General features: G+C 38.3%; 1 protein-coding gene across 6 annotated transcripts in view; it reads left to right on the top strand.

The window, feature by feature from the left end:
* brd4 (bromodomain containing 4) overlaps window positions 1-22,004 on the top strand; it is a 28,961-nt gene that overhangs the window by 2,226 nt on the left and 4,731 nt on the right. For 4 of the 6 annotated variants that reach the window (XM_086175468.1, XM_086175466.1, XM_086175469.1 and 1 more), the window contains exons 2-12: window positions 16,215-16,602; window positions 16,798-16,935; window positions 17,525-17,660; window positions 17,759-18,096; window positions 18,312-18,686; window positions 18,786-18,914; window positions 19,562-19,792; window positions 19,882-20,111; window positions 20,618-20,949; window positions 21,091-21,186; window positions 21,272-21,649. In XM_086175468.1, coding sequence (XP_086031594.1) covers window positions 16,375-16,602; window positions 16,798-16,935; window positions 17,525-17,660; window positions 17,759-18,096; window positions 18,312-18,686; window positions 18,786-18,914; window positions 19,562-19,792; window positions 19,882-20,111; window positions 20,618-20,949; window positions 21,091-21,186; window positions 21,272-21,649 — 2,611 coding nt within the window. In that variant the 5' untranslated portion in view covers window positions 16,215-16,374. Of the gene's footprint in view, window positions 1-6,473; window positions 7,104-16,214; window positions 16,603-16,797; window positions 16,936-17,524; window positions 17,661-17,758; window positions 18,097-18,311; window positions 18,687-18,785; window positions 18,915-19,561; window positions 19,793-19,881; window positions 20,112-20,617; window positions 20,950-21,090; window positions 21,187-21,271; window positions 21,650-22,004 lie in introns of those variants that run through there. The other 2 variants (XM_086175470.1, XM_086175471.1) reach the window with 1 other exon arrangement.

Raw genomic sequence — 22,004 nt, 5'->3', positions numbered from 1 at the left:
TACCAAATAGGATTTTTTGGTTCAAACAGTTAATGTTCCTCCCAATCACTGTAAACTTAAATTATATTGGAAGGCAGTTACGGTTCACTTTGTCAAGGGTTGTTATGTAACACTGTTGTTCAGGTTTGTCTAAAAACTACTCGAGAGGATTTTCTTCGCATTTCAAACTCAGTAACATATCCCAAGGGCTATGTCTTTGTTTATGAATTTCTTAAAAGTTTCATCATCCCAGCTGGAATTTGTCCACTTCAGTTTTGTTCCATTCATATAACACCTGTCTACCGCAGCAGCACTCAACAGTTTGATGCACCCATAACCAATTCATTCTCACAATCACACAGGGAGGGGAGGTCAACAGTGTGCTCTGTGTCTTGATCAAGGACATTCTGACATTGTCTGAATTGAGTCATGGTATTATAGTAGGGGCCCTTCAATTAACACAACATCAATCTAGCACCTGAGCCATGCCAACCCTGAATTCTGAATCTAAGATGCAAAGTGTCTATTGTCATGTGCACAGTAAAGTAATGTGTTTTCCTGTGCAATAATATTTGTTTTTTTCTTTTTACAGTGAATGCAAAAAATTATTATGTAAGCATAAAATAAATACAAATCATTCCACAACAAAAGTGATTTAAATGTTGAAAGATACGTAGGGAAAATATCATCATTGTCGCTCTCTGCCTTTTCAAATAAGCTTTCCATTGACATTTGTTTGCAAACCATTTTAGCTGATGTACTTGCTGAAAAAAGTGGCAAATTTTCAAAACAAAATATGTGGAACACTAATGAATATGAAATATATTTAATTTTAAACAACTGTATTCTGACATAAACGTCTGTTAGATGTGTATGTCATCTTTGGAATCGACCGCTTGGGCATGAAACAAAACCGTAAAGAACATTGAGCAATAAAGTAGCACATCAAAATCAAATATACCACTTGGCATATAGTGCAGCTACCAATGGAATTACTATCTGTCTGCTTGTCTAGTCTGTGTACTTTTATACTGAGACCAAGGTGTAGCTATAGTTCAATATTTGCAACTTGAAAAAGCTGTATGACTGTGACTGGAGAATGAAGAAGTCTTCAATTAAGTGTCTCTGTGTTTGTTTACTTCCTGATGTTTTTGATATGGTTACTTTATAAGATTGAATTATCTTGAAATAAATCATCTGTTGTAGTGTTCTTTAAATATTAAACAAATTGATACTTGAAGATAAAATATTTTCTTCTGAAAATTTGAAAATGTCAGAATTGTACATATTGCTTGGGGCTTACATCAACAAATGATGAGACTTGTTTGAAATATCTACTTCTTGAATGACTTAAAAAGATTTTACTAGAAACTGGCATTGAAGATGGTGGTGGGGATGATGATGATTTAATTGTTGTGACAGCGCAACATAAGTAAGTAACTGTAAGTAAGTAAGTAAGTAACTGTAGTGTGTTGTACTTGCTTGGTCTTGTTGGCTGATACAGGTACAGGGAGAGTGCCTTGGTGTGGTGCAGTATTCACAGTGCCTTAGTATAATCAATGTAAAAAGGAGTCATGACTTTTTACATCTTAAAAATAAAGTCTCTCCTAAGAGATGCACCAATTGTATGTCTTTTGAAGTGGGTGCTAATAAGGGCTGCCAGCCAAACTGTCTTGAGTACAACCAATTCAGCGCATCTCTTCATACACACAGCAATACAGACAACTGCATCAGTTACACACATTTGAATTGCTTCTGTGTGACATTTCGTCTCAGTGACTGAAGGGGACAAATTTTAGAAACAGATGCCTTTGTAAGTGAAAAGTAAAAGCATGAAAGAACTAATATTTTGTATAATAAACTTTTTTTACAGAGATTCTGCATTAACTCTATTACTACAACAACCAACCATTCATAAAGATTTCGCAAACTGCTACTAAAGAGTGAGAGTGATCTTTTTCCTCCATTTGACCTCTGTGTGCAATTATACAATTAACCGCAAGGCAGCAGTATCAAAATTTGCTCTCAAAAATACTGTGTAAAAAAAGCTTTAATCAGATACTTAAAATGCTGTTAAACATGTTAGAGCTAGGTTGACCAGAGCAAAGCCAGCTGCAGCCCATGGATTCAGAAACGCATCTTACCTAAGCAAGGGTAACTGTGATGTCATAGAGGGAAAAGAATGTTGTCTATGATGTCACAATGAATGAAAATAGCAGTATGTGTAATCATCTGTCCATGCAGCATTGACAAAAGAATTTAACGTGATGGGGTTTTTTTTTTTGGCTTTGTTTTTTTTTGTTGTTTTATTTTCATTTACATGAGACCTTTGCAGTCTTTGATTTAAAGAAATTGAAAGAATTTCACATTGAACTTTATACATTAGATGTAATAGAACATTCATAAGTGATTTTAAATTTGTACTTTATTGTATGGTGGAAAACTGGTAACAGGGTATTACTGAAACCTCTGACAGTTGTGAAGGGTACAGTCATGTTTAAAATTCCAAAATAAATGGTTATGAATGGGTAAAGCGGTGTCTTAGCATTTGTTACTGTTTCCTTACCTAAGTCATGAAAATACTTTAAAATGGTGCACAAATGTTTCATGTGTTCCCTGTTTTTTTGTTAGGGCTCTGTTTCAAAGATTACAAATCTCCCCAATCAATACACTTGACTTTTGTGAAAGATGAATATTTCCTTTCTGGTTATTCTGAATCCTATTTTACTTCGACTTATGTCACCTTCATTTGTAAACATCGTCATTCAACCTATGCAGATTTGTAGTTTTCTGCATACACCATTGACTTCTATACTGTTAACACCAAAAACCCTCTTTCCCTCTATCAAATTATAGCAGTTAATTCATATGGGTTTTGTTTTTATTGACAGATCACCTGTGTCATATTAACTGTTTTTAGGTTTTTAGCCTAATACCCCTAAAAAGTTCCACAATTTTTCAACTTCACAACACAGCTCTAGTAAATAAATAAACCTACATTTTGCATGATGGTTCAGGGGTCACAGATTCAGCAGACATTCACTTTAGAGAGTAAGTAACAATTAATAGTGCACATCATGTCAATCTCTGATAAACAGTGTAGGAGGAACAAACTGTTACATTGAAATAATTGGGCAGCTTTCCTAAATGAAGATTGTGTGTGGGAAGACGTACAGTAGTTCTCAACATTTTCTGTGACTGGTATGTTATTGAACTTGTGAGTAGAAGAGAAGTAGTAAAAATATACCTTTTGTCCCTGAGTTTTGGTTTACTGAGGAAAAAGGAAACAAATGACTATAAAGTCCTTACAAGAATGCTACCATATCAATGAAAACACTTTGATCTTAGATTGATTTCATTTCTTTGCCAAAAAAAAAATAGTGGGTATCTCTCATGTTGTACACTTGTCATGCGTTTTGGCAGATATTGTCTTTAAATTGTCATATTTTATAAGTTAGTGATTAACCTAGCTAATGTGAATATCTTGAAAATCATTGCAATCTTCCATTGCATCATCATTAAAAAAGGCATTGAGCATGTAATTCCAGTATAGGAGAGACAAGACATTCTCTCCAGCTAGGTAGAAAAAGGATGCACTATTACTTGACTGTGAAATGAGTTGTTCTATATCAGCATATTAGGTATCAGCGAAAAATCCAATATCATACACCCCAAATACATTTATTACTCATATGCAAACTTCAAACAAAACAATGACTTAAGTGGATTATTACACACTTGCCTAAACCCAATGATAGCCTTGCAAGTGTATTTAAAAAGCTAACTAGATAGTCTGTTTTGCTTTTGGCTTTCTCAGGTGCTTTAATGATCAATGGAATCTTAGACACCGTCTCTCATCTGTGTCCACTGCTACATCTTGCTTTGACATAGCCTCAAGTCTACACAAAACCCTACCCTACTATCTCCCTCCTCATGTCTGAATATAATTTACCCCCACCTTTCCAATAACAGGGCGATTGTTTTGGCCTTTGCTGTAGGTTGGAGCCTTTCAACTCCAGCAGCAGTATTGTTTCTGGGAGCACATGTGGAAACCAACATGGGTCTGTTAGGATACAGTTGTCTTGCTGCTTCACATCAGAGCTGGAGCTTTTTGTATTTGGCATATCAGATATTGTGTGTTATATTCACCAGGCCCTTGACAAGTATTGCAATGAAGGCTGTAGTCTACCTGGTCTCTTCGTAGGTTTTTGGTGCAGAGACATAGTGCTGTTTCTTTTCAGTGTTTCTCCTAGGATCAACAAAAGTAAAGCGTGTGCACAACACATGTTTTTTTTTTCACACGGTTTGTGCCCCAGATAGGTTTCTATATGTCTGCCAGACAAAGCAAGCTCTTAAAGCCCTACTTATTTTATACATTAATACACCTTAATTTTCCTTGGGTTGAAATTGTTTGCAAACTGTAGTGTAACTAATATACAATACAGTTTGTAAACAAACTGTTGTTTCCCAAGTTGGTTGGGAACTTTTTGAAGGGCTAGAATGATCAACTAGAAGAAGTAAACAAGTGTTTTAGGTCCCTATCTTTAAGATCAATCAATTAAATAGTAATTTCTATTAAATATGAGACAAAATTTAAAATGTACTCTTATACACAACCAAAACAGTATAGTATAATGTAGTTGACTTCATATTATTTTAAAATTCCTCTTAGCAGGATAATGGCAAAGGAAATCTGTCATGTACTCGCTCTGCGGGCTCCACAATATGGAAAGCTAACCCAGATGTCCAATGAAATGCATTGTTGCACCTGTGGACACTGATGATTAAAAATTATGAAGCCTCAACCTCTGAGGCTGTATCCCTATTCTACATCACATCTCTGTTGGTAATTTGGTTTATAATAATGTCAATTTTTTTAGCTTCTATCTAACAATAAACTAGCTTAATATCAGCTGCTATTGTTGGAAATACATCAAGAATCTCAACATAACAGCATTAACTTGCCACCAACTGATGTCTCATGTGATGTGCATGGGTTAAAACAAATGTTAAGGAATACAGAGCAAAAGTTTCTTCTTTTTTAATTTTAAAAATCTACAGTCTTAATTTGATTTGATATGCTGTTGTTCATGGCATATTGTACCATTTAGGTACCATTCAAATAAAAATTAAAAATGACTGATCTTAATGCAAGTTAAGGAGCATTTCCAGGACACAGTTCCATTACAATTTAATTAAACTCGGTATGGTTGGTTTTCCATTACCTCATTTTACCTCCTCATTATGGGCGGGGTTGTCATAGCAAGGTGATACCAAACTGGCGTCGTTTTTATAATCAAAACAAAACACACAAACCACGGAGGACATTGAGGCAATGGTGTTCTGTGGCTTTTTGTCACACATAAAGCAAGAGAAGAGAGCCAAGGAAGGCTACTGGCAGCTGGACGCAGCACCAGCCATAGTCGCATGTATTGCCCTTCCAGATTATTTTATTTTAGATGGTGGGTGCCACCTTCAATGACAACACACTTTGCCCAATCAATGGTCGGCAGCCACTTGATGTCACGTTTTAGTAGTGACTTGGCTTGCTTGGAATCTCATCAGGGCAGGTACTAAAAAAAAGTAGCTGGTACTAGGTATTGTCCCTCATGGAGATTTAAATTTGAGAGTTTAGTGGAGTACCACTGGAACTGTGTAGTGGAAATGTGTCTTCTGATACTATGAAAGAAATAAGAAGTTCCTTTATTTCTTTTACATGTCATACACGCAGTACATCATCAGTGAATTTTATCCTCATGTATGAACTATGAACAATGGGCAGGCATAGAGCAGAGCCCAGGGAGCAGGTAGGGGGTTAGTGTCTTGTTCAATGACACTTTGACAGCCTCGGCGGAGGTCGGGAATCTTTTGGTTCGGAGATAACCGCTCTACTAGAAATGTCCGGATGTCTGTATTTTTACTTTATACTTACAGTAATCCTTTCAGTTCTTCAGGAAACACAGCCGTACAAATCACTCAGTATGATTCATCTGACAATTAGACACCTTAATAATCGAACATTTTTTAAGGCGTCTTATTCAACGGTCAAGGCTACCGATCAAATAATCATTTGTATATTTTAAGAACAATCTTAATTCCAATTTGACCAGCAGAGTTTATTTTATAGGTTACTGAAGCAACTGCTATCAATGCTGCATTGGAGTAGTCATGCTACAAGTAGTCAAGCAAAATTTGTGTTTGAGAAGATGGGGCACGGATAAAGGAGGCCTCAAGTTAGTGGGGGAAGCCATAGACAAGATCATTCTGGAGGAGGAGAGTGAGTGGGGGTGGGGCATGATGAAATGGACAGGAAAAGACAGTAAGGGGGTGGGGTGTTAAAGGTGTAATATGGAGAGTGTGGAGAGAGCAAGGACCTCAAGCTATTGATGGGGAAATAGGGGAGGGGTGTAATGAGCAAGCACGTAGGAGAGCCAGAGGGAGGGAGGGAGGGCTGTGTGGGCTGAGGCTCTGCTGAATGAGGAAGCAGAAGAGCCATTTTTGCTGTTGAGTAACAGCATGCTGGTCTGTCTGTGCTGGAGAGGGAGAGAGCGAGCTTAAGGAATAAAGTCTCCTGGATTTTATCGGAGCCTTCTCTCCCATCTTTCGTTGCGTACCTCTTGTTTGGTCCTGGTATTCATTTAAGTTGGGGAGGCCCTGAAGAGGACACAATGGAGCGAAGAGCCTTTGGCAACTGGGCCGTTGTACTCCTGAGAGGGGGATGGGGTAGAGAGAAGACTGGTTCACACAGCTAACACAGCCTGCCGGCTGTAGGCTTCCTCAGCCTCTCCTCCCCTCCTGGACCCACTGTTCCCAGACTGGGGCATTTTTCCTGGAACAGCCACACTCAAACTCCACTTGGACTACACTAAGGATTACTCACCATGTTCTTTGGGGATTTTAGGATACATACTGGAGCCTGATGATTAAATCTTTCCTGTGTGTTGGATGCTACAGAAAACAAAACTTTGATCTATTGTTGCCGCTTTAATTTTTGCGGCTCATGTTTTGGTGTAGTGGAGTTCATAAATGGATTACAAAATGCATGCCAATTCAAATGATTTGCTGGATTTCCAGAAACTGGATGCCCTCCTGGAAAAAATTGCACATCCAATCTCTGTGAAAAGGTAATGTTGTTTGCTGAGGTGAACTCATCAGAAGTTTTTTTACACTATTAAAAGTATCACCAAATTCGATAAAGTTGTACACAATATATTGTCAATCATATGATGGAATACAGAGTACATAACTATAGTGAGAAAGCCTGGGGTTATGGTGCCTGGGACAATCATGTGGTTTGCACTATCTCTGATTGTACATGGTCCAGCTCAGAAATACTATTCTTAATCTGTGTGCCAGTTTCATTAAGAAGATAGTATTGTTATCCAGATTTCATCCAGAAACCATGAACCTACCTCCCGGTGAGAGAGGGGTGTGTGGGGGAAGGGGGAACTACCAAGGAAGGAGGGGGTTTTGTGTGTGTGTTTGTGTCTGTGTGTCTGTGTGTGTGTGTGTGTGTGTGTGTGTGTGTGTGTGTGTGCGCATCTAATGCCTGATTCCTGAGTGCTTGGCTTGCTTATCCCAACCAGCTGGAATTTCAACCTAAAAAAGGCGGGCATGATTCTTGTCCTTTCTGATTACTCTCCGTCTGTAGTCATCGGTAGCATATTGGAGTCAGTTGGTTTGCTCATTCACTTGAGTCACTAAGTAAATGAGTGTAATGGCCACCAAGGAAAGCTCTGCCTAAGTCAACGAAAACAAGTAATCCACTTTAAAATCAAAGCTAGTGTTGTTCATTTCAACCTATAGCTTCCAGTTTGTTGCTTGTTTTTCTGTAATAGTATGGATAATGGCAGGTTACATAAGAATTGATTATAATCCAAAACTTGGATTTAGAAGAATCAAGAATTACTATGCAGGAAACCATCTGTGTGCTTCTAGTGTGATACAAGCCTTTGCAACATTTTTCTTTAAGACAAGATTCAGAATCAGTCCTTTTAATGAAACAAGATGGAAGAAGTAAGCAAACGTAATTGTGACATCTTTAATGTGAGGATGAAATTATTGCTCTTTATGATTCACTGTGATAAATTAGTTGCAAAAGTACAGGTTTTACTTGAAGATATTACACACACAATATGTGTAGATTATGCCCTATGATTTGCTTTAATATGCTGCTTTAGATGTACAAAGTCATTTTCAAGCAAAGCAAGAAGCTACTTTTATCTTGTAGATCATGCCCACCTTAAAGTTTTGTCTTGTTTTTTTGAATTAGCTGCTGGTTTAAGCAATCTTACACAAAAAACATTGTGTTACTTCATACAAAATGCCTTGTTTTGTACAGTATTTCAATTGTGAAAGACATACTGCATCTACTGAAACTGTCTTTTAAACCATAGATGTAAAAAATTAATCTTTTTTGCAAATAGTATTTACTTTTTTTGTAGTGTAAACGCCTACGTTATAAGTTTCTTTCAGTTCAATATAAAAGTACATATTACAACCAGCTGCTGATAATCGTGTCTTGGAGCAGTGTGTTCAAATCCCTTAAGGGACTTAATGTAACCCCTGTTAGCTGCTTATGTATATTCATTTTATGTATACATTTTCTTGTTCTTTATACTTCTAGCACTATAACTTCAAATCAACTCATATCTAACATGGAAAGATACAGAGGCACAGTGACTTTGCCTTATTCAAAGATCTGTCCCATTTGTATCTGTTTTCATGTTAGAGAAACTATGCTTACAGAGCCAGAAGTTAGTATGAACTGAAAAGAGAGAAAAGACACTGGGTTTGCCCATTAATGCGAATATTGACTTGTCACAAAGTTAAATGCCTGAATGAGTGAATAATTTGCATATCCTTTGATTGCATTACATTACAGAGAAAACGACAACCCCCTAGGATTCCACAACAGCACCATGAAAACAACCGACTGCACTGCTGCTGCTGTTGATATTGTTTACGTAGAACCACACACTGTCAGTACAGTGCCTCCCCAGCATTTCATTTCTGCACAGGTGTTCTGAAACAGATGCACATAAACTGAGTCAGATAATTTGGCGAGGCTTTTTTAATGGCCAATGCCATCAATCTTGATACAATGCTGGTGCAACTTCAATCAAATGAAAATGGTTGCAATTGAAGAGTCAAAAAAACAAGTAGAAAACAATAATCAGCAAGTTATGTTGGGTGACCGCAACAAAAGCAATCGTTTCCATCAGCTCAAGGCAAATTGCGTTCCAGAATATGAAGAAAACAAAAGAATGTATCCTTCTCTTTATACAAGTGAATCATTTAGCAGACATTATTTTCTAAGGCCTGTTCCAAAGCTTTTATTGTAAAAAACACAGATGAGGGAAAGAAATCCTCCCGTTTAGCAGTAAGAGATGTTAGTAGCAATTTTTGTGATTACGTTGTATTTCGCTCTAGTGTCTTTTCCAGGTCAAGTTCCTATAAACTGTAACCTGTAAAATTCGCTGTATTATACTAGTTTTCAATCATCATTCTATTTTACCAATTAATTGACATTAAATTGTGAAATATGACAAGATTTAAAAGTTTATAGCCGTCATGGCTACTTTTGTATTGAGAATTATAGAACCTTGATAAATTGCCTCTCTGCCTCAAAAAAAGGACAGTGTTATATATTTCAAGCCATTCAATACATTTAATTGAAAGCTGTACTGTAGTTAAAATTGAATGAAATAAAAACGTAGCCAATATGCCAATCCTAACAATTTTACAGGAAAAATCATAGCAACAAAATGATGAACATGAATAAACGCAGACTATAGAAATGAATTAGGTATCAGCAGATGTACTAGAATTGCTCCCTCTGGGAGAGGTGAAGATGGTTTTCTGAAAGAGGGATATGGCTGGATGAGCAAGGAGTGGTGTTCCTAGCCTTGTCGCCGTGGTGCTATTAATTATTCATTTGCTTTCAGACCAAACACAGGCCACCATTCTGATACTTAAAGTGAATTCTGCAGGCCTTAATTTTTACCTCATTTTGACCTCCCACATACATAAATCATCATTACTTTTTGTGAGAATGCAAACATCCTGCTTTTATTTTGGAAATAAGACCCACTATGTCACACAGTCCTGCAAAATAATAATCACTGGAGGCGTTGGACACTGGCTAGGTTTAGTTATGTGTAAACAAATAAAAAATCACATTGGTGTTACAATATTATAGCATCAATGAAGTATTCGTAATACATGGCAATATTCACTCAATAAGATAAACGCTTTTCTCTTTTCACCTGAAAGGGGGTTTTGCTAATATTTCTGACCTAAAATAGATTCTATGTTTCAAAAAATTGTGAAAAAAAAATTATTTACTGCTAGAGTTAGGAGCTGGCTTGTGGAAACAACTGACTAATGAAGAGTTTATCGAGTCCCAGCAGTAGCTAATTTTGAATAAATAACAGTAAAAGTCACATGAAAATAAAGATTTAACTCCCTATTAAATCTTAATAGCAGCCCTGTAATTAGGATATTGGTTTTGTCTCTTGTTTTGGTCTATGGGAGAATGGCCAAACATTTTGGGGTTATTTGGCGAAGTTTGCGTCCAAAAAGTACAGACTTTATACACAAGAATTGTGTAGAATCAGTTTTAGCCAATGGCCCTTTTTATCTGTATGCATCAAAAGCATGTTCCCACAGAAAAAGTTACATACATTTCCAATGCTAAGATGTGATTGGTCAGTGTTAATCAGAATAGAAATAAATCCTAGATGGCTATGGTCAAAGTGTAATTGTAGTGGATAGGGTTTTTTGGCTCAAATTGTGAATATATTGGTCAAAGTGGCCACTGTTAAGCTGAACATGAGTGCATTTCCTGGGGTGTGATGTTCATCCCCCACCTCAGTAACAGGAGCCATTTCCGCCACTGAAAACATTCCATTGCAGTCTGCAGTGATGTATGTCCAGGTCAAAGGTCAACTGTTATTCCAGAACTCAGAGCAATCTAGGACAAGCGGCAATAGGAAGTTGACTTCTTGATTGTCCTTACAGGGCATCTTATAGATGGCATTACTTCTGTCTATCAGACATGAAGTCACTGTGACTAGTTAATATTAATTAATCATTCAGTGAGATATCACACATTGCAAGATTTCAAAATCAACATCAGTGTCAGAATGCAAGGGTTTGACATGATACCCATAAACCCTCTAACAGGGTTTCAAGTCCTAAATTTGCAGGTTTAAAGCCAGGTAATTTACTAGCTATCTGCAGAATGTTTTCATGCCTGCTGTTCAATATTGGTGATGTTGTACTTGTCTGTGCAATAGCCTCAATTGACAGTCGCCAGGTATGCTTGTTGACGCAAAGGGGGTCCTACATCAATCACGAGTATATACGACTATGCCTCTATTGCCTCTATTTGGCATTTCACCAGCAAAATTTTCAGAGGTAAAGTTCAAGGAATTACAAAAAAAAATCGTAAATGAAGGTGAGCCACATAATAACGACCTAAAAACAATTGAAAACGGTATTGGAATAAATTACCACAAAGCCATTTACTGTTCTCTGTTCTCAATTGTACACCGTATTGTGGAAGTTGTATGAATGAGACAAACCAGTATAGCATTGAGTCTCACATTAATTTGAGCACTTCCAAACAAAAAGCAGAACTGATGCTTGTCAAACCAGGAACGCCTTGATAGTAACCTAGCCCCTCCCATCATTCCAGTCCAATTATATTCTTGTGTTTGAGACAACCCATCCTCCAATGCCACCACAATGTCAATACATTTGAATGGTTTTGTGCTCCATAATTGTTTGCAACAGAGTACAATTGTTTCAGTTATTGTTAAAACTGAAGTAAGTTTAGTCCACTGATTGTTACAGTTCTTTAATAGCAGACTGTATGATAGGAGGCATTTAATGGCACATGAATAGGGGCCAGCTAGAGCAAAGTCATGGTTTGTCTTTCTGATTTCTTTATTTGTCTGGTTCCTTGAACCGGCTGAACTGTAAACCATATAGCAATAATTAGACCTTGCCTCTACTGTGTCCCAATGTTTTTAAGCAAACTGATGTAATTTGGGTCAAAATATGTTCTTTCGATTAGCTTGTGCAAATAAGTCAATGCTAGTTCCAACAATTGCAACTGGAACATTACAACCTCAGAACCGAAACCATGAATTATATTTAAAGAGGATTTTTCAATTCCTAACATTGACTAAAATTTTTCATTGTCTTTGGTAAACCATTTCATTTTGGGTAAGCTATTTGTTTACTCTTGTCTACAGAAAGAGTCCCGAAAGTTGTTGATATTTTCAGTAGAATATTATTATGATCACAAAATACCTACACTTGGTTATTTAGTGATCACTGTACTTTACCTGGTGAGCTTTTACTATAGTGATGAACATGTAACACTGATTTCCCAAATCAGTGCTATTTGTCACATTATCATCTTCAATCTCCCGTACTTCCTGAGACAGTTCATGGGTCTAGGAACTGTTGTTACATGTCATCGCTCTCTCCGTGTCATGTCAGTGAGTTCTGGGATCAGTGTTATTGTCTTTATCTATTGAGGTTTGCCTGTTTTCCAATTTTGTAACGGTGTTTCACGTAAGACTATGTAGCCCTACTTAGCACGCCGCACAACTTAGTGTGTTGTCAAGCTAATCTTAAGACACATGCTAGATAGTTGGCAACAGCGATCGACACATGTTGCAACAGGAGATGGGGACTATTTAGAAGAGTAAGACAGGGCACTGGGTCCAGGATACTTTGTTCGTCAGAAGTAGCACTTCCGGCCATTCATCCTCTACTAGTGCTAAAATTGGCTTACTATTAGTTGACATAATTTTTCAACATGTTAGGGGATATTTCATAAGTGCAAGGATCTTGACAATAGGTTTAATTGTGTAAGAACCCTCAATGAAATTCAAAAGCCCGCCAGTTCATTTTGACAAGCCATACTCCATTTCAAAACAGTTCAGGGATTAAAAGGTCAAATCTGACTGATAGTTTGTTTCTGGTGTTTGAGCAAGATAGAACCTCCAAATTTTACAACTATAGATCTTTGTATAGATAGATGTCATCAGCATTAGCAGACAGTTGCATTAAAACAGAAAATTAGAATTGGCTTGAAATCCTTTTTTATGTAATACATCAGCTGTTACAATCTACAAAGTATTAAAGTTAGCATTATGAAATGTACGATATTGTATTCCTTTATCTGTTATAAGGCAGTCATGATGAGAGCTAACAATGGGTAAAATCCACTCAAGGAGTGACTTGACATTACAGTTCTATTTGTATCAGTCATCAGCCAATGACTTGCAATAATTTAGCTTAAGGATTTTGTTCGAACTCCAATATTGCGCATTATTTAATGCTTGTTGATGTACACTGTCCCACTAGCTGATACCCTCACATATTTCATAAAATAAATATTTATTTTTTGGAAGAAATAGTAGCTGGTAGGCTTGTTAGCATTCCATATGTCCTTGCGTGTGTGTAAACGATCAGGATTTCTTTGGAGAAGTGTGTGTGCATGTGTGCGTGCATATACGTGTGTGTGTGTGTGTTCTAACCAAAATTGTCACCTTTAGTTTGGTTCACCATCTGAGCAGTATTACTAACATATGTCACGGCAACATAAACTCTCTGTGACAGTGTCAAAAGTTGTTGTATGTTAAAAGGTACCTCCTATACCTTCCCAGCTCAAGTAGCCTTTAGTTATTTCATTTCTGTGTATGTGGTTATGTATAATGTAAGCCTTGACATGTTACTCTATTGAAAGAAGTATTTGACTGGATGCCATGGTACTTCTGTCATAGCAGCCAAATCACTCCTGAAAAAATCTGGAAAAGACTGGAAATGTTCTCCAAAAAAACCTGAAAAAACTAAAAGCTGATGGAAACGGCTTATTATTTTATGGTAAAGGCTTCCCTGACCCTCAAAATATGGTTTTCCTATCTTAACGTATCACAAATTATTGGACCAAGATCAAACTGTTTTGTATTTGTTTATTTGTCAGAGGAAAACCGTTTTAATTTCATCCAATGGGTGGTGTGTGCATCTTCTAGTACATGAGATTCAAACGTATCCCTATCAGATTGGATTTGGTGCATCACCAATGGGAATGCCAATTTGCCCTCTTGGTGTTAGGTAATCAATAAAGTATTGCCATAATGTAACATTTCTAGCAGGCTACCAGCATAACTACTTGTGCCATGGTTGGGCAGTACTTCGTGCCAGAGAATGAACATTTTAAAGAAGACCATGGAATTCAGTCTTCTTGCTGGATAAGATTCACAATAGATGGGCTGCAATGCTTCTCAGTAGTCCCTTGGCCCCCTCCGATCTTTTGGTGGTTTCCACATATTTTGGAGGGAGATGTTATCTGCTCAAATGTGTAAATGGTTTTAGTGTTGTTCGCAGAGTTGGGTTTTTTGCACTTTAAAAGTCTTTAGAAAATGCATTTGTTTGACCTATATGTACATAATATATATTATGGATGCCATGGCATGTCTTATATGACATGATTCACCATGGTGTTGAACTTGTAAACTTAATTCAAATGGATTCTGTTAGATAGAAATTAAAGGCTGCTTCTGTCCTAGGTGATTCCATTACATGTGAACGCCTCTAAGTGCATCAGTTCACACCAGGCATGAGTGAGGGAAGTCTGTGCATGCAACAACAAATCCAAGTTCAACATTTTGAGGCCATCAGAGACAATCCTATATTCGGCCAGGGGCTATTTGAATATGAAAGGGCTGGGATTTGACTACAACTGTCCGACACAATGAAGTTAAGGTCAGTAGGTAAGCCCCCCAAATCAAAACATCTTGGCCTTGAATAAGAATGGCAAAAGAATTCCATAGAATTCCATCTGGCCAATGTAAGTTATGTCAAGATTAATCAACTATAATAGGAATACTTTTATGATTGTAACAGGTTTTCACAACGCTACTCAGCTTTAAACTGTTGTGCAGTATAATCACCAGTTAGTTATATTCTCCACTCCATGTGAATGCCCCAGGGTGGCCAAGACTGTGATCATGTGTTGCACAAACTGCTTCCCTGTTCTCAGAAACTGACTCATCAAGAAAGAGATTAGTCACAGATCCATACAGTGGTGTGTGTGTGTTTTTATGTTTAAGGCCCTTTTGTTGGATTCGATTTCAGTGACTTGAAAAAAAAAAAAATGTTCACCCCGAATGTTATGCTGTAGTCTATTTTTAATTCTCGGCCTTGTTACTTTTTTGTTTATCTTGAATGAGATGTCCCTGACTGACTGTGAGAGGACATTAGGACTGAGTGCCGTGCAATGGAACACACAGTTCTTCAGCTGCAAAATAACGGCAACAACTCCCTTCACTCTCCACCCCAGTCCCCTGACATCTCAAAACACTCCCAGGTCCTGAGACAAGACAGATGCACAAGTTCCCCCCCCACACACATATGCACTCACGAACAGCCTTTGAATAAATTGCATCATCTCTAGGATGCAATTTCTTTGATTTAGGTGACATACTACTGAATTAAGAATAAATGACACAATCAAGCGGATCAGAAAATAAGTATTACATATATAAATATATACACATACATATATATATATATATATATATGATAGATGCTGTGTCTGTGAATTGTGATAATAGTTAATATGAAAACTGTCTAAACTCTGTGTGTGTGTGTGTGTGTGCGCACGTGTGCATGCATGTACGGTATATATGTTTTTGTGTGTCTTTGTGTATATATGTGTGTATATGTGTGTGCATATATATATATATATTTTTTTTATTTATTTATTTTATTTTTTTAATTCATTCATATGTATACACACACACACTCATTCTTAAATGATGAACATCTGGTGAGGAACATGGTGTGCAATGGGAGGGTTTACGGGGCTAATTGTAATTTTTTTGCAAGCAGAATTGTTTTATCAGTCATAGCAACATGGTCTAAATGAATCATCTTTGCACTTCTATATGTATTGTAATTCCCCCCCCTAAAGTAGTAATAATACTCCCCAAGTGAAGTGGAAAGTTTTGGTTTTTTTTCATATTAATACCCGAAAGCACGATAGTCATCTTGTATTGACTGTCCCACATTCTGTAATTATAATAAAACAAGGAATTGAATTGCAACTATGCATTGTTACTGTCTGTGTTAATGATGAAATCAATCCAAAGTATTATGGGTGACAGTTGTTGCAGTCATGATAATTATAGTATATTTGCCTCTATCCCTAGAGAGTCCAGCGAGGAGTGCAATGGGATCAGTGGTGCTCTGTCAGTGGAGTCTGTGCCGGGGCCAAGACTGAACTGGTGTACAGCCAACACAATTACCCCTGCCCCTGCTCCAGCTCCTGCTCCCACTCTGGGGCCTGAGCCCACGCCCAACCCTGTTAAAATGGGGGACGGCCTGGACGCAGCGCAAATTTCAGGCTGCAGCAGCAGTCAGGGGCAGGCCCATTCAATGGGCAACCCCCCGCCCCCAGAGTACATTAATCCAAGCAGACCCAAGCGCCAGACCAATCAGCTGCAGTTCCTCCTCAAAGTGGTGGTGAAGGCTCTATGGAAACACCAGTTTGCATGGCCCTTTCATGCACCAGTGGATGCGGTCAAACTCAATCTGCCCGTATGTATTAGCTTGCTCCTTGCATCTATTCTGCCACACACCTTAATTCAACTTAGAGCATATGATTAATTATTGATGTTTTAATACTTTATTATTATTAACTTTAAATCACTCACTCATGCATGCACAGGTATTGTATCATTATTTTCATTTTTTTTCTGAATCTGTTGAGTAACTGCTATGCATCTGTTTCAGGACTACTACACAATAATCAAGACTCCTATGGACATGGGAACAATCAAGAAAAGGCTTGAGAATAGTTACTACTGGAATGCCCAAGAATGTATCCAAGACTTCAACACAATGTTTGGCAACTGCTACTTGTACAACAAGGTAATGTGATACACTTTAGTCACTGATACCGTTTACAAGATATGAATAAACATTGACTTTGCTAAAGCCCCTCTCTGACATGAACTGCTACTGTGATATTATCCAAGTTTTGCTCAAAAAGAGCTCTTTGTGTGAAAGCACATCTCAGAATAAGTTGGCTCGGGCAGTAAATTGTTCCATCTCACTAGTGCATCGTGGTAGAGCATGTGTTGATGTGTTTTTATTATGTGATTGGGAAAAGATGAAAACTTCCTCACTCTCAGAAGCCTCATTTAAGAAAAATATACCACTGAATGTCAGTAAAGTCTAAAATATCCAAGTGAAAAATGATGTGATTTGTGGAATTTTGAGTGTGGTTACAGTAAATTTAATACTTAAGTCTATGCAAAATAATATGAGGGTCACAGTATACCTTCTAGACCCTCTCTCCTTGACCCCACTATTTGACTCCCAACTACGAGCCACATGTGTGATGTAGGAACATGAGCCACATGTGTGATGCAGGAACATGATTCTATATTAGGATCTGAGTATCCACTTATATGGTTTTCTGTGAATGTAAGTTTGAAATATTTTTTTTTTTCCTTAGGCCGAAGATGACATAGTCTTAATGGCTAATGCTCTAGAGAAGGCTTTCATCCAAAAGACCACAGAGATGCCTAAGGAGGAGATAGAAATTGTTGTCATGACAGGGAAAGGCCGTGGCCGTGGCAGGAGAGACGGAGGTATTTGATTTACCCATTTAGAATACCACGTGTCGTCAAAATATTTTCATGCAGCTGGCCTTCATTTGTAAAGAAGTGTTCTTGTTTTTCTTATCAAGGTCAAAACTTGAAACCAGGGGCCATCATTGATTCTTCGTCCGCAACTCCTCAAACGCGGGGACTGTCAAATCTCCCAGCAGTATCGCAGACCAGAGGACCAGTGCAGGGCCCACCTTCACTACCTCCTCAGCCTCTGCTACAGACCCTGCCGTCCCATGTTCCACCTACGCTACCTAGCCATGCACCACAGCTTGGGGCTCCCTACTCTCTCAGCCAATCGGATTGTGCTTCTCAAGTTCCCATCATGACTTCTGTGCCTCCTGCTCAGACCTCCCTCCCCCCAACATCCATCCAGAACACCACCCCTATGCTGCAGAATCCTATAACCATGACCAAAGTGGGTGGAAATGACACAGTCACAATGTTATGAGTTTTGTTTTTGCAACAGATATGAGCACTCTTAAAAAAAAAAAATTCCCTCACCATAGACCACATTTGGTAATACTGATAAATGTTGAGAAATTAGTGTGATGTAATTTTTTTCTGTCTAATCACCTATTTGCTTGCCTTTTGTCTCTCTTTTCTTTGCATTGTTTGTGTTTTTCAATTTAGCAAAGAAAAAGCCAGAAAAGAAAAGCAGACACTACAACGCCCACAGCAAACGACCAATTAAGTGAGTCTTCACCAGCAGAGTCAAAATCTGGAAAGACGCTGCCCCGGCGAGAAAGCACTCGCCCTACCAAAGTGATGAAGAAGGACGCACCAGACTCTCAACATCATATAGTTATGGGGATGGGACCAAGCGGAGGTCATAGCCCCAAACCACAAGATCAACTAGGATACTGTGCTAGTTTGGTCAGGGATATGCTGTCAAAGAAACATGCTGCTTATGCTTGGCCATTCTACAAACCCGTAGATGTAGATGCACTAGGATTACACGATTATCATGATATCATCAAACATCCCATGGACCTCAGCACCATCAAGGTGAGGTGCACAGAGTAAACTGAATCAGTTGGCTTTATGATTTAATCCTGAGAGACCATGATCTTTAAAGTAATATGTGTCTTGAATTTCTTTTAATAGGCCAAGCTGGATAATAGGCAATACCGGGAACCTCAGGAGTTTGCTGCTGATGTGCGATTAATGTTTTCCAACTGTTACAAATACAATCCACCAGACCATGAGGTGGTTGCTATGGCACGCAGACTACAGGTACATACTCTGTCACCGAATGTATGCACATTTCTGTCATTTTAAAATAATCGAAGGCTCTTTATTGAATGCTTAAATTATCTCTTTTTTTAAAATAATTTCCTTGCTCATGGGTGATTATGGCACTTCTGTTTGGAGGTAACATGTTTTGTCCTCCCACCGTTCAAAACCATTCATTAAGTTAACTGAGGTTTTTACATTGCCTCCCTGCAACCCTAAGTGCAGAATGTATGGATAATGAATGCAAAAAAAGAATAATATCAAATACTTGTATACTTAGGTAGTCAAAAAGGTGCAAAAAAACAAAGCACATCTTGCTAAAGTAGTCAAGATATGCCTTGTATTTTATATGGGTTATCAACACTTTGCCTATAATGTGTTATCAGTCTTGAACAATATCACATATCAGTCTTGGTGTGAAACAGTAATTATCTTCCTTGAGAAAGTGTGAGATAATTCTCAAGCTTCAATAAGGAAAAAGCTACACATTTCTTCCAATGTGCCAAGCAGTTAGAAAAATGTGTTTGAATTATACAGGCACAAGTGCTTGGTGGAAACGTTACAATCATACTCACGTCTCTTCAGCCCATTTTGCATGTCCTATACTGTCATGTCATTAAATCTGTTTGTTTCCTGTCTGATTATAGGATGTCTTTGAGATGCGCTTTGCCAAGATGCCAGATGAACCTGAGAGCAAGCCTCTTGTCTCTGTCCCACCTCCTACTCATCACCACCCTGCCCCAGTCAAACCGCAACCTCCTTTGGCCCATGTTGCCTCTTCCTCCGACAGCTCAAGTGACTCCTCCTCTGAGTCTGAGTCTTCAACAGATGACTCTGAAGAGGAGAGAGCTCAGAGGCTGGCGGAGCTCCAGGAGCAGGTCAGTGACCAAGAAAGTTTCAGGGATGGTAAATTTTTTTCACGCTTGTGGTAGAATTTGATAGGAGATGGTTTCCTCTTGATTTGCAGTTGAAGGCTGTCCATGAGCAACTGGCTGCCCTCTCACAGCCACAGGCCAGCAAACCAAAGAGAAAAGAGAAGGAAAAGAAAGAGAAGAAAAAGGACAAACATAAGAAAAAAGGAGGTATGCCTGGACTCATAGATGAGATCCAGGATGCGACACCTGTTTCACAGCTGTCTAAAAGGACCAAGAACAGTAACAATAACAACAAAGAGGTTATTCCCAAGAAGAAATCTAGGTATGTTTTTTGTATATGTACAAACAATTCTTCAATTCTCATTAATACCCATCATTCTATGTAGCAGTAATAGTTTATAAAATTAGACCTATTTAAACTTAATTGTTTGGCTAGGCTTTGGTGTTATTTATTCATTGTATGTCATTTCACCCCTGGATAAACCTTTTTTTTTTTTTCTTAAAAGTGTTTTTTTTTTTACTTTTGCTCATGACAGTAGTAGTATAAATCCAGAGAAGTGCACTGTTGTCAAAGAAATACAATAAGATTTAGTTATTGTTGAGTTGCAACGCTGTATATCTCGAACTTTAAGTCACCTGTGGACTAAAGATGGTTGTTCCTATAAATGGTTATCCTACTTGAGAGATTTATATGCTCCATGGTTAGAAGGCAAATACTGCTATGGCTTTCTGACATGATTTACTTTTGAGTTGTACATTGAATAGCTGGATGAAAGTTTGGCACAAGTTTCAGATCGGAAAATATGTATTTCTGTTTTCACATCATAGTAAAAAAGAGGGGATGAAAAGCAACCATCCCTCAAACCTTCAGCCTGTCCCTGGCATGGAAGATGATGTTGGGGCATCTGGGTCATCAGCTTCTGTTGAAAAGTGCAAGACTATGACATATGAAGAGAAGAGGCAGCTGAGCTTGGACATCAACAAGCTTCCTGGTGACAAGCTGGGCCGTGTAGTTCATATCATCCAATCCAGAGAGCCTTCGCTCAAAAACTCAAACCCAGATGAGATTGAGATTGATTTTGAGACGCTCAAGCCCTCTACTCTGCGTGAGCTGGAAAGATATGTGTCTTCCTGTCTGCGAAAGAAGAAGAAAGTCTCAGGTTACTTCCTCTGGAAACAGATTGTTTCTCATTCTCTAGCTAAGCTAAAAATATTGATGTATTGTGGGCATGTGATTTTTTTTTTTTTTTATTTGTTTTATTCTAATTTTGAGGGAGAGTTAATTGTTTCATCTTTTTCAGTGGAGAAACCTGTTGAGTCCATGGCTACCTCCAAAAAGGCAGGATCTTCTTCAGATAGCAGTGCATCCAGCTCTGACAGTGAAAATGAGGGAGCAGGTCTGGCACTGCAAGTCTGACCAGTCAGATACTTGTCATTAAAAAATGTACACAACAGGCTCATCTTTTGCTATCGTTTCTGCAGGAATAATAAAGCAGCAGAAGAAAAAGGGACAGCCTGTCAAGGAAGGCAAGAAAACACATCCTCATGGTCAAAGTGTCCCCGCTCAGGCTGGGCTTCATTCCCAAGCTGCAAGTTTCCAGTCGAACATTCAGATGAAGCAGCATCAGCCATCTCCTGCAGACTTTATTCCCCCCCCTGTGACTGCTCTGGAACCTTCTCAGATACTGGAGACTAGCTTTGAATCCTTGCCATCCTTTGGCCAGCCTCTCATGCATCTGCCTCACCATACAGGCAACCCCTCAGCCCCTGCACCTCCGCATCTCAATGCTCATTCTGTCGGCCCAGTATCCCCTGACACCCACCCCTTCCTCAACCAACATCCCGTCCTCCCATCTCCAGGTAAGACTTTTTTTATTTGCTCAGCAACACCCACAGTGTCTTTAGAATTTGTAATTGCAAATTACAATTTGTATTGACCTAACTCAAATACTCTCAACATGGTTTTTAAGAATGGATATTTTTTATGTATTCAATAAATATTCAAAGTGATGTGTGAGCACAGCTCCTCAAATAACTTTGTTCAAATAAGATTGTATTTTTTTCATTTTCAGACAAAACTTTTAATCTGAGAAGCGTTTTCACTTCCGTTTTTACCGCTGTTACACCGCCGTTTTTACGAAATCTCAAGAATAATTGTAACCAGGCATCTTTTAATTCAAGGACTTTGCTGTTTTTTTTTTCAAATGCTTGAAGG

This window comes from Fistularia commersonii, chromosome 28, assembly GCF_037954325.1.
Source record: "Fistularia commersonii isolate RoL2024-O1a breed Wild chromosome 28, RoL_Fcom_v1.0, whole genome shotgun sequence".
NCBI lineage: Eukaryota > Metazoa > Chordata > Actinopteri > Syngnathiformes > Fistulariidae > Fistularia > Fistularia commersonii.
The sequence above is the reverse complement of the archived record's forward strand: the minus strand, read 5'-3'. Positions and strand labels throughout refer to the sequence as shown.